At 45.2% G+C, this 15050-nt stretch overlaps 1 protein-coding gene across 2 annotated transcripts in view; it reads right to left on the reverse strand.

The window, feature by feature from the left end:
- Window positions 1-13200, reverse strand: part of NUP214 (nucleoporin 214) — a 38951-nt gene extending 25751 nt beyond the window's left edge. For both annotated transcript variants that reach the window (XM_082295075.1, XM_082295074.1), the window contains exons 1-17: window positions 13120-13200; window positions 11483-11678; window positions 10681-10832; window positions 10219-10423; window positions 9647-9717; window positions 9209-9272; window positions 8843-8946; window positions 8438-8544; window positions 8224-8290; window positions 7580-7703; window positions 5560-5721; window positions 4050-4503; window positions 2589-2764; window positions 1985-2076; window positions 1573-1662; window positions 1084-1233; window positions 695-853 (exon numbers count right to left, since the gene is read on the reverse strand). In XM_082295075.1, the coding sequence (XP_082151201.1) occupies window positions 695-853; window positions 1084-1233; window positions 1573-1662; window positions 1985-2076; window positions 2589-2764; window positions 4050-4503; window positions 5560-5721; window positions 7580-7703; window positions 8224-8290; window positions 8438-8544; window positions 8843-8946; window positions 9209-9272; window positions 9647-9717; window positions 10219-10423; window positions 10681-10832; window positions 11483-11678; window positions 13120-13161 (2415 nt within the window). In that variant the 5' untranslated portion in view covers window positions 13162-13200. The remainder of the gene's footprint in view (window positions 1-694; window positions 854-1083; window positions 1234-1572; window positions 1663-1984; window positions 2077-2588; window positions 2765-4049; window positions 4504-5559; window positions 5722-7579; window positions 7704-8223; window positions 8291-8437; window positions 8545-8842; window positions 8947-9208; window positions 9273-9646; window positions 9718-10218; window positions 10424-10680; window positions 10833-11482; window positions 11679-13119) is intronic.
- Between the last annotated feature and the right edge of the window lie 1850 nt (window positions 13201-15050).

The following is a 15050-nucleotide window of genomic DNA, read 5'->3' on the forward strand; positions in this document are numbered from 1 at the left end:
TGAGGGGAACTTATCCGTGTATAAAAGATCAAGTATCATTTGTAAGGGCACATTTACTCTATTTTGCTTAGGGTTAAACAGCCCTCACCACCAGAGCTGTAATAAAAAGTGCTTCACCCCTACTTTCTTTCTTTCTTGTCTTTGAAAGCCTCCTTATGTACTGCAGGTTATTTTCCTTTGTGTCCCAGCTTTTAAAATATCATTAAGCTTTATGCTCCACCATCCATGAAATTAACCACACAATTCTGTAAGTCATAATAAATCATCAAATTGTTCCATAAGGCACTTGCTGAAGATAAAAATAATTCCAAGAACTCTTCTATAAAGTGTAGAAAAAAACCCCAGCATTCTTTGAACTGAAATCCCTGAGCAAACACTACAGGCTGAGAAGGAACAGGATGTCAAGAGGCACATTCTAAGATTAGAATAGACTTGGATCACAGGTGAACTACATCCCTTCAGAAGGAGTTTTGAATCATCACTGCAAACGGCAACAACAGAGAGGAGCTTCAGGAGAGGATTTTCAGCACCTCTTGCAAACCCATGGAAAACAAAGCTCACCACACATTTACTGGACTATACTGAAACAGCAAATACTTAGGGCAGAACAACAATGCTGGGCACTTGCACATGCAAGCCTATGTTTTATTTTATTTAAAACTCTCTATCAGAAGCTGGCTGACATGATTCATACCTGAAGCTGTGCTTCACTCTTGGGATCCAAAGGTTTCTTATAGAGCAAGTGTAAATACCCCAAGCTACGATTCTGTTCATTCTGTTCTTTAGCCTCTTCTACCCCTGCAAATCCCTCCAGCAAGGTTGTCTTCAGAATACTGATATCTCCATGAAGTGACTGCAAAGAGAAATAGAACAGACGGGACAAGGTTCAAAGTAACATTTTCCATTGCCATCCCTAGCACAAGAGCTTCTGCAAGCATGTGCCTGAAAGCACACAGGCAAATGCCACCCCAGCATTCAGGCAGCAGAGTCCAGTGGTCCATCTATAGTTCAGCTGTAGAAGGTTAAGGAGGAACATCAGGTGAGGAAGAGTCACTGCTGGTTCACAGAAGATATTCTGCTCACCTCTGTTGTCTCTTTAATTTCCAAGAGGAAGGTGTGAAGATCATCTGACTCAGTTCGCAACATCTTCATTTCCTCTGGAGTTCCAACTTGGAAACAGGCTTTGGAAGTCCGGGCCTTCAGCTCCTCCATCTCCTTTTGAAAATGTGCAATCTGCAAAGTCAAGCCAAAGAAAGGGCAGGCACTGAAAACACAGCAGGGTTTGGAACAAATGTCACAGCTCTTGGATCATGCCTCAGTTACACCAGAAACACCGGGCACTTTGCAGCCAAAGCAGGAAATTCTTCTTGAACATTAACAGGAAAGAATATTCCATCTTCTCAGCACAGTGACTGAGGATGACTGAACAGGACACACAAATAGCAACTACAAACCAGGCTGATTATCTTAGGAAAAATTTCCATTCTCATTCCTAAACTACTTACAGACACCATCAGAACACAGCTGAAGTGTCTGTGTGGCATTATGAAGAAAACTGCTTGAAAATCTCACCTCCTCCCTGATTCCTGCTATGACAGGGTCTGACTCCTTCCACTGGTGGGTCTGTTTCTCTAAAGCTGTGCTGGGGAGTGCTGATTTGCCCTGGGGAGAAAAACAAAAAAAAAGACAAAGCCAAAATCAATATGAATGATCTATCCATTGCAACAGGGAACTTAAAATATCAAATAAGGCCTGATGTTAGAAAGTCCATTCAGACACTGATTATAACAACATAGGGCAAAATACAGCTCTCTAAAGACATGCAGAGAACATTGGTTTAGAACCACAGATTTGCTACTATTTCAAAGTCAAAAGTTAGCTAATTCTTTGACCTAAGAACACTAGTTCAGTCCAAGGAATTCTAAGCAAATTGTGGGCCATGCACAATATTCATCCTCCAAAGAACCCAGTCAAGTCCTGTTACCTGAGTAGAGCTTGGCTTTGCTGCTGAGGGGGTGATTTTGGGTGTCTTCTGTACCAACGAAGCTGAAGGAGCATTTTGAGCAGGACGTGCCACTGGAATTTAGTAAGAACAACAGTAATTTATGAACTCATACAAAGCTTGAAAAACAGGCTGGGATCAGAAACAATCACCACTATCAAATCATAGCAGTAGTGCTATGGGCCTCAATACAAGAGCACACCTTCCTCAGATGCCTTTTCACTTCCATCTAACTTCTCTGTGACTACTTTGAACTCTAGTCAATGCAGATGGAAGGTAAGGCACTGATTTGTGTGACTGCCCAGAAACATTCATTATCAGAGCACTGAAAATGCCAGAACTTCTGGGGGAACTTAAGCAGCTGAATATAATTATTTCACATATGGTTCTCTGAGGAATAAAGAGCACAAATGGGAAATTGCTCAGTTTGAAGAGTAAGTGATTCACATCACGATGGTGTGCCAATCAGGAGGGCTTCTACAGCAGGAAAAGCAAGAAAGAAGCCAAATGAAGCTCACTGTGTCCTACAACTTCTAGAACATTTTTTATAATGCATTATTCCCAACAATCAGGATCAGACTCCTACCTGTGGTAGGCACAGGAGATGAAGTCTTCAGTGGTGTGGTAGGAGGGGCTGTGATGGGCGTGGACTGGCTCAGAGAACCTCCAGGAGCAGTTTTGGAACTGGTTGAGAAGGAAAACATCGTGGAAGTGCATTGACCACTGCTGCTCGTGGGAGAAGAGGTGTCTACAGCACTGAACCTGCAACAGAATGAATAAAAGAATGACTGAATGAATAAATGAATGAGCATCCCCTGGGATCAGCAACAACTCAAGCTCCAGATACAAAAAGCACGAGCGTAGCTTCTGGAGATAGTGGGAAGGAGCCATTCAGGATAATTTCTGAATACATGGAACCATGAAGACTTCCATCTTAGATCCAGCCAGGAGCAAAAGGTAAGTGCCAGCAAAAAGCCCTGCTTCAAATGCACTTCATCATTTTGTTCCAACTACAGCAAATCTGAACTGCCCTTCAGTGTCATCCTCAGAGTAAAGCTCAAACAGAAATTCTGCAAGAAAATATGAATTTCTATTCATTTGCAAACTCAGCTCCTCGAGGCAGCCAATTTAAATATTCAGCCAATTCACTGGCGTATCATTTGCTTTATACACAAAATATAAAAAGCCCTAAGAGCTCCCATCAGATCCTGGTGTAGTAAAGATTTTTCTAATTAAAAAATAATCATGTGAACCATCAGAAATTTCTTATGATGCATTTACATGAAAGTTCTTCTCCTTCAAAGGGAGCTCCAATTACCACAGCTCTGTGTTTTAAACCACTTTTTCTAAAAATAGAGAGTAAGTCTCAGGAGTTGGAGGGAAGAGTGAGTACATGACATCTGAGAACACTCACTCAAACCCATTTTGCATAGTTTCTAATCAATATTAGTTTTTTTCAGTTGGTGCAAACAAGCTTTGAAGATTCCAGATCCTGTGCTCAGTGAGCAAGTGTCCATTTAAGAACAGAACCAAAAGGTCTGGCACCTTCTCTGCCGAACACAGAGTGGCAAAGCAATCCATCAGCTGTGGCTCCAGCTTCCTCCCAAGCTGGGGGTAAGGAACCCTCAACAGAGAAACTTGTGTTGTCATCACCCCACTAAACCAGTCCCAGATGGAAGGGATTTCCCAGCAGTCTTTAGCCATGATTTGCATCAAACCAAAGCAAAGAATCATTGTTTGATGCCTATGAAACAAAGATAAAAAAAACCCCTAAGTCTCTGGCAACTTATCAGTCTAAATTTTTGGCATTGTCCCTTGACTAGTACCATGCCCATGAACACAACCTCTGGCACGGGAAGCACTGAGGGTCTTCCCAGCCAAGACAGTCTTGGATAAAGAGGGGTTTCCTCAGTGCTTTCCTGGGAACATGGGGAACAGTTGTCAGGGCAAAAAGCCAGAGACCATCTTCAGAACTACCATACATTATCCATGCCTGCAGCAATTTCACAAGTATCCAGCCCCTGCATTCACTACTGAATCTATTTACTTCTCACTGAGGTTCACTTTGACTGAAGAAGCTGAAGGTGCAAAAGATGACTTCTGTGCAGCAGGTGCTGTGGAGAGCGATGGCCCAGATGAGCTGTCTGCAGCTGGTTTAAAGTTCATGGACCCAAATGGAAAGGAGGTGGCAGTAGCTGTTGTGGTGCCTACAGAAGCAGGAGTCATAGATGCCTTGGAAGAAGCAGAGGAGAAGGAGAATGTTGCTGCTCCAGTCAGAGCAGGAGTCTGGGCTTGCTTGGAGGCATCGGTGGCAAAGGAATACGGTGGAGGATCACTGCCTGTGGAGCCAGGAGTCTTCGCAGCTGAAGGCATGAAGGAAAAAAGAGCTGCTCCACTCCCTGCTGGAGGCTGACTTGAGGTGGGCACAGTGGGAGCAACACCTGGCACTGTGTCAGGCTTTAGAGAAGTTGGAGGAGTGGTCGGACTTGTGGCAGTACTTCCTGCAGAAAGACAAATGGGAAAGGAGGACGCTCATTTGGCTGCACTGACTAATGGCAGAAGGTATTGCAAGGCCAAATCTAGTTGATGGGGACAGCTCAGCACTGCTTCTCTCACTGGACAGTGAGGAAGAGAGATGGCAGAGCTGGGCTTGCAGTCCCCAAACCCAGCAAGTGATACAGAAACTGTACAAAGTCATGATCACTACAACAATCTGTCCAGGTTAATGTTGTCGGCAGTTTCCTGTGAAAGGGCTTCACCTTCCTCCATTGATTTTGATGGGGTTCCTGCCATCTCAAATAAAATAGGCAGTTGGCACACAAATTAGCCAGCACTGCAGGGAGGCAGGCTGCCAAACAACAGCATTCTGGCTGGGGAAGGAGAAGCAAATTTGGGCACAGGGAAGAAAATGGTGCATTTGCAATTATTCCTACATGCATGAAAACAAGCAAAATAATCATCTTACCTGCCTACATCACACTACACAGGGCAACACATCTATAACTCAAACAAAACTACTCCTCTTCACCTGCTAACACAATTTTCATAGTGCTGAGGAAAGCCTTAAATAGGATTTTGTTTAAATAGGATTTTGCTGCAGCCAAACACCTTAGTTCGTATCATGACCTCCTGTGGCAAAACTATGGAGGAAAACCATCACCTCTCTGAAGTGTGCAGGCCATGCTCAAAGCTGGGCAAAGAGCCTCCTAAAACTGCTTTGGCCCTATTCTCCAAAGGCTGATTGCACAGGAAAGTCTAAATGCACAGCCTGCAAAGTGCTTGAGATCCCACAAACAAACAGGTTTAAAGACTGGACTCGATCTTAGAGGCCTTTTCCAAACTAAATGATTCTGTGATTTCATGCACAGGACTAGATAATTTCACACTGATGCACAAAAGACAGAGAACAGTCTTGGGAGCTCAAAACACCCAAGAACTGCTCTCCACTATCATTATAAAGAAAAAATATGTTTTCTGTGACACGTGTGTCTGACTACTGAACTGACAGATCAGTATGACAAAGATCCAAGCGTTCCCTAACCCACTGGAGCACTTACCTGTTGACTTTGGAACTCTCTCCCCCACCAACTGCAGAGGCTCTGGGGTCACAATAAGTGACCTGACCCCTGGGTTTTGGTTGATCATGTAAAACGGGCAGAGCACACCATCCGTAGAGAGCAGGATCAGAACTGGAGCTGGAGCAAGGATTTTCTCATCACCTGCCAGAGACCACACATGTAAGTCCTGCAGTCAAAGCTTCCTATTCTGTTCCTGCTGGAATTGCCACCTTCATGTGACTTTCTTCACACAACATTTCTTTCTCCCTTCTTGCTTTCATTTGCATCTTTGTTCCCTTGCATCTTTGTCAATGCTCAGCTCTCTTTCTCTCGCCTTTTGCATTCCTTTCCTTTCCTGACTTCATGTTTCATAAAAGGGTTATTTTGGCAATTGAATGTCATCTCCTGAATGACAAAGCCCAATTTTCACCTGTGAATTCCTGTGCCAAGCTTTTTCAGATTTTTGAAGTGGTCCTTTTTCCTCACTGATACTCTGCTCCCTCCTTCAATTCCTTTCAGCAATCCCCACATTCCATTGGGCCCTGCCACCTCATTAACATTCATATGCATAAACTACAAAACGGAATTGCTACATAGGAAGCTTTTTAACTTTAAAGAAAGCCAACATCAAACAAATATTCTTGTGATCTGAACCACAGATATAAAGTACTTGTGTTTTATGCAGCTGCTTTGTGAGTCTGCTTCAGTACAAAAATTCTCAGCACAGTTAAAGGCCCCAGAACGCTCTCTGTATTTCTAAAAACATTCTGTCAAGGTTTAACTGTGCTTAATTAAACAAAAAACCCCAAACCAACACATCTAGAGTGCAGGAAAAATCTGCTATAATCATGGTGCTTTGTTTGTCAGGCAGTGCAGTGGATGGCCATGTTTCTTTATTATTGGTTCTTCAAGAAGAGCATGCTAGGGAAGGGCAGTTTCCACATGGGAACAAGCTCCAGGACAAAAGAGGTTTCTCTGCAACCTACACTTGCTGTGAACTGCAAAGCCAATTAACATGCAGCCAAACTCGTGTCAGAACACAGACAAAGTGTTAGCAAAAAGCTTCTCCAAAAAACCTTTCTAAAAACTCTGAGGCAGCACAACACAGGCTTAAAAAAATCTGTCCTGACAGATTTCTTAATCCAGTAACTGTATAGATTAACAGAGAAAAGGCTTCAAATTCAATTTGGCATTCAAGTACAAAATTTGACCTCAATTCCCTACTGTAGGTTTTCTTTCAGGTGAAGTTCTCAGTTAACTGGCACCCTCCTGTGCCCCTAAGGAACTCCTGACTGCAGTACCTTCCACCCTGCCTGAAGGCATCTCTATTTCAATCTGTCTCTGGGCTTCAAGGAAGAATTCATAGAATTCACTAAGATACAACACAATAGCTCAGATGTAGCTTCAGACTTTGACAAGGTACTTTGAAGAGCCTTCAGGCAGCACAGAAGGTACAGCAATAATGCAGCTGAGTAGATGTAGAGCACAGCAGGGTTTAGGCAGTAAAGACCCTGTGCTTTAATGCAGAATGAAAACCTACGCATTCACCTCAGCGATCTTTGCTGTTTCTGGCTTTGAAACCAACCCACTTTTCCTTTAGATCCATGCAAATGTACTTGATACAAAACAGTTCTGCAAAAGGACATAAGTGACAAGAATAAAGAACACCTCACAAGCAGCCTGAAATCCCCAGTGTTAGAACACGACTCCTTTAAACTCACTGTAATCTCAGTTCTGGGGAACACAGATGTAACTCAGGAGCTTTGTTTGCCATGTCTGTTGGTGTCATACCCCAGGATGCTGAAAGCTCCAGGAAAGAACTGTATTTAACACTTTGCCACTGAATCTTCACACACAAGTAAAGCCATGTGCTATGGGTTTGGTATAAAAACAGCAGGAGGTGTGTTGGTCTCCCTTTCAGAATGATGTCCCAGAACTCTGGGCACAAGGCTGCCCCTCAAAAATATCAAATGTACTGAGATTTTTGGACTACTCCACAAGAAAGACTAACAAGACTTACTGATCATGATGGGCATGTTACTGGTGTAATCTACAGCAACACCAACGGGCAGAGTGTCATCACTTTTATCTGTCACAGGAAGTTCTGCTCTGCTGGAGTCCTCCAAAACCCACAATTCCCAGTTCTGCAAAAAGTAAAATTATTATTATATTGACTGCTCCTTTCCTGTGACCAGCCTTCTTCAGCACTCCAGCCTACAACAGCTGAAACACCAGCTAGAGAGTATCTACTTACATTTGTCAGATTAACAAATGCCAGAAAGATCAGTGTCCTTCACAGATTTGTGTGTGACTTCTCATGTATAATTGCATGTCAGAGGTCAGACATTTCTAATGCTTAACTTCAACTGATGACCTCACATCAATCACTTTGTTATAGTGAGTTTGACCAAATTTTGAGACTGCCAAGTGAATCATCACGAACAGACTTCCGGTACTTGGTTCACAACACACATCACTTGCTCATCTAAGAATTATCTCAAGATTCTGTACAATTTAGAAGCTTGTTTAGTTTTGGGATGTCTTAAAAAAAATCATCATCTCATTATATTCCAGGTCTTATACAGGTTATACTTAGGGAAAGAAAATGTACATTTGCACAAATGCAACACAAAATATATTCCACAAATGGAATAAAAATATTACCTGATCCCCCTGCCTGGCAAGAATGCTGACTTCTGTGGAAGCTGCTGAAGCTGCCAGAACTAGGTCCCTGTAGGCATGGACACAAACAGGTTAAAATTAACATGACAGTCCACTGCAAGGTCTACAAAAAGGAGGAACACAATCTGTGGAGAAGCGCTGACCATTCAGACGTGCATATCAAGGGAAAGACCTTGCCATGACTCCTGCCACTCACCATTCCTCAACAAAATTGAGGAAGTAATGATGCTGTCTCTCAGTGCAGCTCGTGTAGCACGGCTCCATGAAATTCACAAACTTCTCTGGTCGCTTCTCTTCCTTTTTCTGTAAGATCAACATTGATAACTTATTTTCCCACGCAGAAACCAAGCCATCTCCCTTAAATCTGACAGCATCAGGGCACACCAACAATGTCATAACTTGATCTCAGCAGAGAACAGGTTACTCATTGATTTTCAGGTGGATCCTACTTCCTCCACTCAATCTCCCCAACCTCAAACCCACAATTTACAGCAGTACCAAACTCAGATTGTAAGTGGTGTCAGTGTCAATAAGAAAAGCAACTTGCCATTGTAATGAACAAGCAACAAACACTTGTGTCTTTGTGACTGCTGGCACTTACAGGCAATATGGCAATGACCACTTGTGGAGACATTTCCAGGGTCCCATCAGCCTCTGCATACACAATGCTAAAGACATATGTGCCAATCCAAAGTACATCCAAAACTGAAAGAGAAAGCAAATACCTCAGCCAGAAACACTTTATAATAGTACTTCCTTGTTGATTTTAACTGTGCACAGCACACAAAAGGAAATGACAAACAAATGGCAACTAACTCCTGAACTACCAAGCTAAAGAATCACAGAAAATCACACTGTAACTACATAACCAGTGCTATGCAGCTGCTATAACCAAAGACAACAGGGGGAAGAATGAATAAAACACTTTTAAAGAGAAAACAAGTTAAAAAGTAATAAGAAGATGTACCTTTAACGGGATTGTCCGAATCATAAAAGGGAGGACAAGGGATTACTTTCTTCTCCTGCAGATTCTGCAAATAAAACAACTCTTAAATACATAGAAAAGGCAACAAACAAGACAGCTGCAAGTTTTGCAGAAAGCCCAGAGAACTGGTTTAGAGCAACTCACCCATGTTTTAACACTCATCATGGGCCACTTTGAAATTTCGACTTTTCAGTGACCAGTGCAAACCCTAAACTAAATCAAATATTGGCCTAAGACACTTGAGTATTATTGAATCACTTGGGCAGCATCACATGGCTCACACCATGTGCCACCTAACCAAATTCTGCAGTCTGTGATGCAAGACCCAACCAAACAAATGAAAAAAAAAAAACCAAACCCCAAACCATCATATTTTAAACTTCTGAAAAGACAGAAAGCCTTAATACCACCAACACTTACAGGCAGATATTGCACCACGGTGCCATTTTGCCTCCCTGCAGCCAGTTGTTTTCCCTTTGGGCTCCAACACACTAGGCAAAAAAAAAAAAAAAAAAAAAAAAAAAAAAAGAGGAGAATTTCATTAGCATTAAGGACCTGGAGAGTTACAAGGCCCCACAAAAACAGGAGCAGTAAATTAAAATTGTTATTTTTTTCCACTGCAAAAAAATCATGAATCTGAGTCAAACAAGGAGTCATCCAGTCACAGAGAAAGCAAGACTACACAGCTCAAAAACCAACAGGTGATGATGCTTATTTGCATGTTTTCCTGGAAATGAGTCAAGCCTGAGACAGCGCAAACCACAGGTGGGCATAATTGATAACTCACAAGACTCAGCTGCTGCAATCAACTGGGAAAGAGTTATTCCATTGCAACACATTTTCTGAGTCTCACCGAGTTTAAACCCTTCCTTTCTGTGAAGAATTTTAGGAGACCTCCTCCTGAGACAAGCAGCTTGTGTTTATACACCTCTCAATCTGCATCTGTCCTTCAGTGCCCAACATTCTGAGTGCCCTCTAAGGCTGCCACTCACCACATGTGACAGCAGCAGAGGATGGGAGGGTGGCGTAGACCTTCACAGAGTCTGTGACCTGCAGGACAGAGATGCTGCCATCGGACAGGCAGATGGCCACCATGGTGGGATTGGCAGGGTTCCACTTCAGGTCACTGACCGTGGCTGTGCTTCCCAAGTCCTTGGCCAGTTTGTGACAAGCAAAAGCATGTTTCTGCTGTTTTGCCTTTTAGGAAAGACAAATACACAAGACAGTCAAAGTGGAGCACAAAACCAAACTCTCCTGAAGTCACAGTTCAAAGCAGTTTTAACCTGCCTATAAATTAATGACTGATAAAAACAAGCAGATTTTGAATTTACTGAACCCCTTTACAAGACAACCCTCACAGAGACAGAAAATCCCACTCCAGCTACACCTCTCCTCTGCTGTTATTTGGAAAAAAAACCCAAACCAAAGCCAATCCCACTTGGCACATGCTGTACCTGATTTAGGAATGTGCGGACATCAAAAAAGCTGATGAAGGACCTGATCTCGCTGGACATCATACAGACAGACAGGGTGAGATTGTCACAGCTCAGAGCCAGGTGCTGCACAGGAAACTTCATGGGAACCACAGTACTCTGAATATTCTCCTCTTAAAACACAAAAGGAAAGGAAGATGGAATGAAGGGGACAAATTTAAATAGCAAGATTTGTTCTTGTAAAGCAATACAACAAATTTATGCAAAAATCCTCAGTCCCATTAACAGCACCTATCAAAGGTAACATGTAGAAAAACTGAATGAAAGCAAAACCCTTCATCTCTATCAATACAATCTTGAGAGTTGCCAAATTCCTAAGAAAAGAAAACGCCACTTTCCTTCCTCAGTAACCTGAGTAATAGCAAGTGGTAAGATTTTTGGCTTTATTGATGTATGCACAGAGTGGAACAGTTATTAAGGAGAATGAAAACCATTTTGCAGTCAGGTGGTGGAACAATGGTTTCTTCCCCTCTCCCAGACAGTTGTTTAGTCAGAGTGGGTAACTCAGTGTGAGAACTCTGTCCCTCCACTCACACACATCCCTGACACATGCACAGGCTCAGAGCTCAAAGAATGGCTACCAACCCAGCAAAGAATGGCTACCAACTTTGTTCCTGCCTTCCCACACAAGAAACTGTGGCAATTCAAATGCCTGACAGAGAATGACAAAGGCTGTAATATGTATCAGAAGCCAGAAACTCCATGTCATAAATTCCGTATAAACCTGTCTCTGTCAAAACCATGAGATTTAAGTGTGTCTTACCAATTTTATTGGGATCTTCTCCCAGCTGTTTCTGCATGAGAAGATCCCTGGTGTGGAAGATCTGCAGGCTGGTCCCTCCACCAGCAAAGACCAGCCCATATTTGTTGGACACTGCGAGGAGGCTGGAACGCTCTTTGGGAAGATCATCAGGAGCATCAAAGATGCGAACCTTCTTCAGTGCTCTGAACTGAAAATCCTGTTTGAGACAGTTGGGAAGGAGCTGTTCACATGCTGCCCAAGAGGAACAGTTTACTTTGGCTTCTCTAAGACAGCAAGTGTAGAAGCCTCTCCATGAGAGCTGCAAATCCCTGCCACACACCCAGGCAGTCTCTGGCCACTCCATCACATTTTCTGGCTCATCTATGAAAGACTGAGATCACACCACATTTTTTTACCATTGGTTAAATCTCTCTTGTACCCAGTGCCTGTGTTCATAATATCTGCAGGAGCTGAATCTGCCTGGGACACCTGGCCTTCTCAGGAGCACACCAGAACCAGCCAAGGGACACAGAGGAAAAGAGAAGGGAATAAAGATGGAACAGCACTGAACAGATCTTGTTGCTACACAGCACATTTGCTAACATACTTGATTATGCCAGTAACTCCAATCAAGCACCTGAGTTATTCCCAAATTACTGCCACTAATAAGTACATTCCTGCAATCTGAGGAGGATGTAGGAACTCGGAAACTTCTGCAAAACAAACAGCCCAACTACCCTGTTTCTGAGAGCAGAAAGCAGCTGCACAAAGACCACAATTGCTCCACGAATCTGTTCCCCGGTGTCCCTTTTTACTCAGCCTCACAGTAACACAGGACAGGCTAGGCTGGCACCACACAGCAAGACTCCAGCTCACACTGCCCCACAGCCACACATGCTGCACCCCAAACCAGGAGACTCCCAGCACAAGGCATGCTGACAGGAGGATTTAGAAACGCATCACTCTTCTTCCAAAACAAGGTTCCTACAACTCTCCCTCATCCCTGAAACTGCTCGAGGCCAGGCTGGATGAGGCTTGGAGCAATCTGGTCTGGTGGAAGGTGTCCCTGCTCGTGGCAGAGGTTGGAACGAGATGAGCTTTACGGTTCATCCCAACACAAACCATTCTGTGATTCCTTCCCCAGGCATTAAACACCCCTCTACACCAAGGCCATGCCAGCCTTCCCTTTTCCACCCCACAGACTTGTACCACACTATGCTGGAAAGTCCTCGAGTATTGGAAAGTTCTCAAGATTGCCCAGAAAGGGTGTGGAGTGCCCCTCACTGGAGATATTCCAGACCCTTCTGGACACAATCCTGTGCCATATGCTCTGGGTCGACTCGGCCCGAGCAGGGAAGTTTGACCAGATTGACCCACTGTGGTCCCTTCCAGCCTGACCCATCCTGGGATTCTGTTTCACTAACACTGCAAGGATGTCTGAAAAAGCCCCGCCACGACCCCCCCCACTTTGTCAGCCCCACGGTCCCAACCAAGCCTCCCCCAGAACCCACCACCTCTCGCAGCCCAGGCCGAACCTTCTCCAAGCCCCGTTCCCCTCCGGCTCCAAGCCAAGGCCCCCCGGCGCGGGTTAAACAGCCTGTCAACCCTTCCCCCCCGGTGGGCTGCCCCTCACAGCCCCCGCTCTCCCCGTGCCTCACCTTCATCTCCCGCTCGGGGATCACGTCCATGTCGTCCCCCATGGCGGCCCCGCGGCCGCGATCCCGCCGCCCGCGCCCCGCCGGGAGAGTCCCGCGCTGCTTCCGCTTCCGGCGGGGCCGCTCTGGCCGCGGCTCTCGGTGCTCCGGGTCCTCCCACCGGGTCCTCCCCCACAACAGCTGTGCTTAATAAACCCTTTTTGCACAGAGTCAGTTAGGTTGCAAAATATCTCTGAAATCATCGAGTCCAACCTATGGCCGAACACCACCTTGTGCACTGAGTGCCACGTCCAGTCGCTCCTTGAACACCTCCAGGGACGGTGACTCCTCCACCTCCCTGGGCAGCCCGTTCCAACGTCTAATCACTCTTTCTGTGAAGAAATTCCTCCCAGTGTCCAACCTGAACCTCCCCTGGCGCAGCTTAAGGCTGTGTGCTTTCACCCAGATTTCCCCACACGTTCTGAGGCCATGGAAGCCGCAGGACGCCCGTGCCCTGCTCCGTCCCGAGGGGACTCGGCCCGCTGGAGGCAGCCCCGCAGGGGACAGCCCCCGCTGGCACCGGGGATGGGCTCTGGCTGTCCCTGCCAAGCCATGGTGGAGCCTGGCAGGCGGCTGCTCCGACCCGGCCACCAGCCCTTAGTGAGGGGCTTTGATGTTTTTCCCGTATCAGAGACGCAGTGTTGCTTCAGGTCTAAGGAATCACGGAAACTCCCGAATTGGAAGGGACGCTCAAGGATCATTAGATCCAACTCCTGGCCCTGCACGGATGCCCCAACAACCCCACCATGGCCCTGAGACCATTGTCCAAACACTCCTGGAGCTCTGGCAGCCTTGCGGCCGTGCCCATTTCCTGGAGAGCCTGTTCAGTGCCCACCACCCTCTGGGGGAAGAATGTTTTCCTAATTCCAACCTAACCCTCCCCTGACAGTTTTGTGCCTTTCCCTCAGGTAAAATCCTGCGCCCCTGGCATGGGCTGCAGTGGGAGCGCAGGGATGCTCTGGCTCAGCCCCTGTACAGCTCCAGTGTGGGGTGGCTGAGCTGGAAACACAGAAATGCTGTGAGCTGGAATAGCCTTATTGTGCTCCAGGACCACACGAAAGCCGCATGCGGGGACTTGATCACACCAGGTCGATTTCTTCACTTGCTCCTCAAGTTTTGAGGGGTTCAGCTCCCACTCAGACTCCTATGGGGACACTTTGAGAAGGGCTGTTTCCAGCTCTTTTCCAGGACCAAAAAGGACAAGGATTTCCACAGAGACAAGTAGTGATGGCTTTGGGCAGTGACCTGAACTGTGGCAAACCACATCCAAGTTTCCCTTGTGTAACATGCTTCCCTATTTTCTAACTGAACAATAGCTTCAATACACACCGCCAAGAAAAGCAGGTGCATTCCCAGAGGCTACAGAAAGCAGACATGGGGCTGTGATCTCAGGGAAATTCTGTCCTTTTGAGAAACACATGGAAAAAGTGCACCCAGTCATTCCCCAGGAAACCTGGTCTCCCCTTTTGATAGTTCACATCAGACAAGAACCTTGGGCAATTGCTTCAAGAACAGAGAGAATGAAAAAAAACCCCTCCTTCAAGAGAAGCATTGCAAGTGTCTGCTCTCAATAAATAAGTTATTCCTTAAAATAAGCACTGGCACCTGCTCTTTTTCAGTAAGTCAGAAAAAAGCGCCAGCTTTCAGGAGGTGGCCTCTGCATTTCATCACACAAATTCCATGGCTTTCAGTCAGTTATTACAGATAAAGATCAGATCAAGACAGTCCAAACCTATCTCCAGGATCTGTTTAAGGGTTTATATTAACAGACTTGGAAACCAGCTCCCTTAATCTGCAACCAATCATAGGGACCAGGGACCAAGCTTCAGAGGAGATAACAATACACACTAACACACAGTGGAGCTTCAGAAGATTTATTTTCAGTCCTTGAAGTA

The sequence above is a fragment of the Coloeus monedula genome (genome assembly GCF_965178545.1).
Source record: "Coloeus monedula genome assembly, chromosome: 21".
Taxonomy (NCBI): Eukaryota; Metazoa; Chordata; class Aves; order Passeriformes; family Corvidae; genus Coloeus; species Coloeus monedula.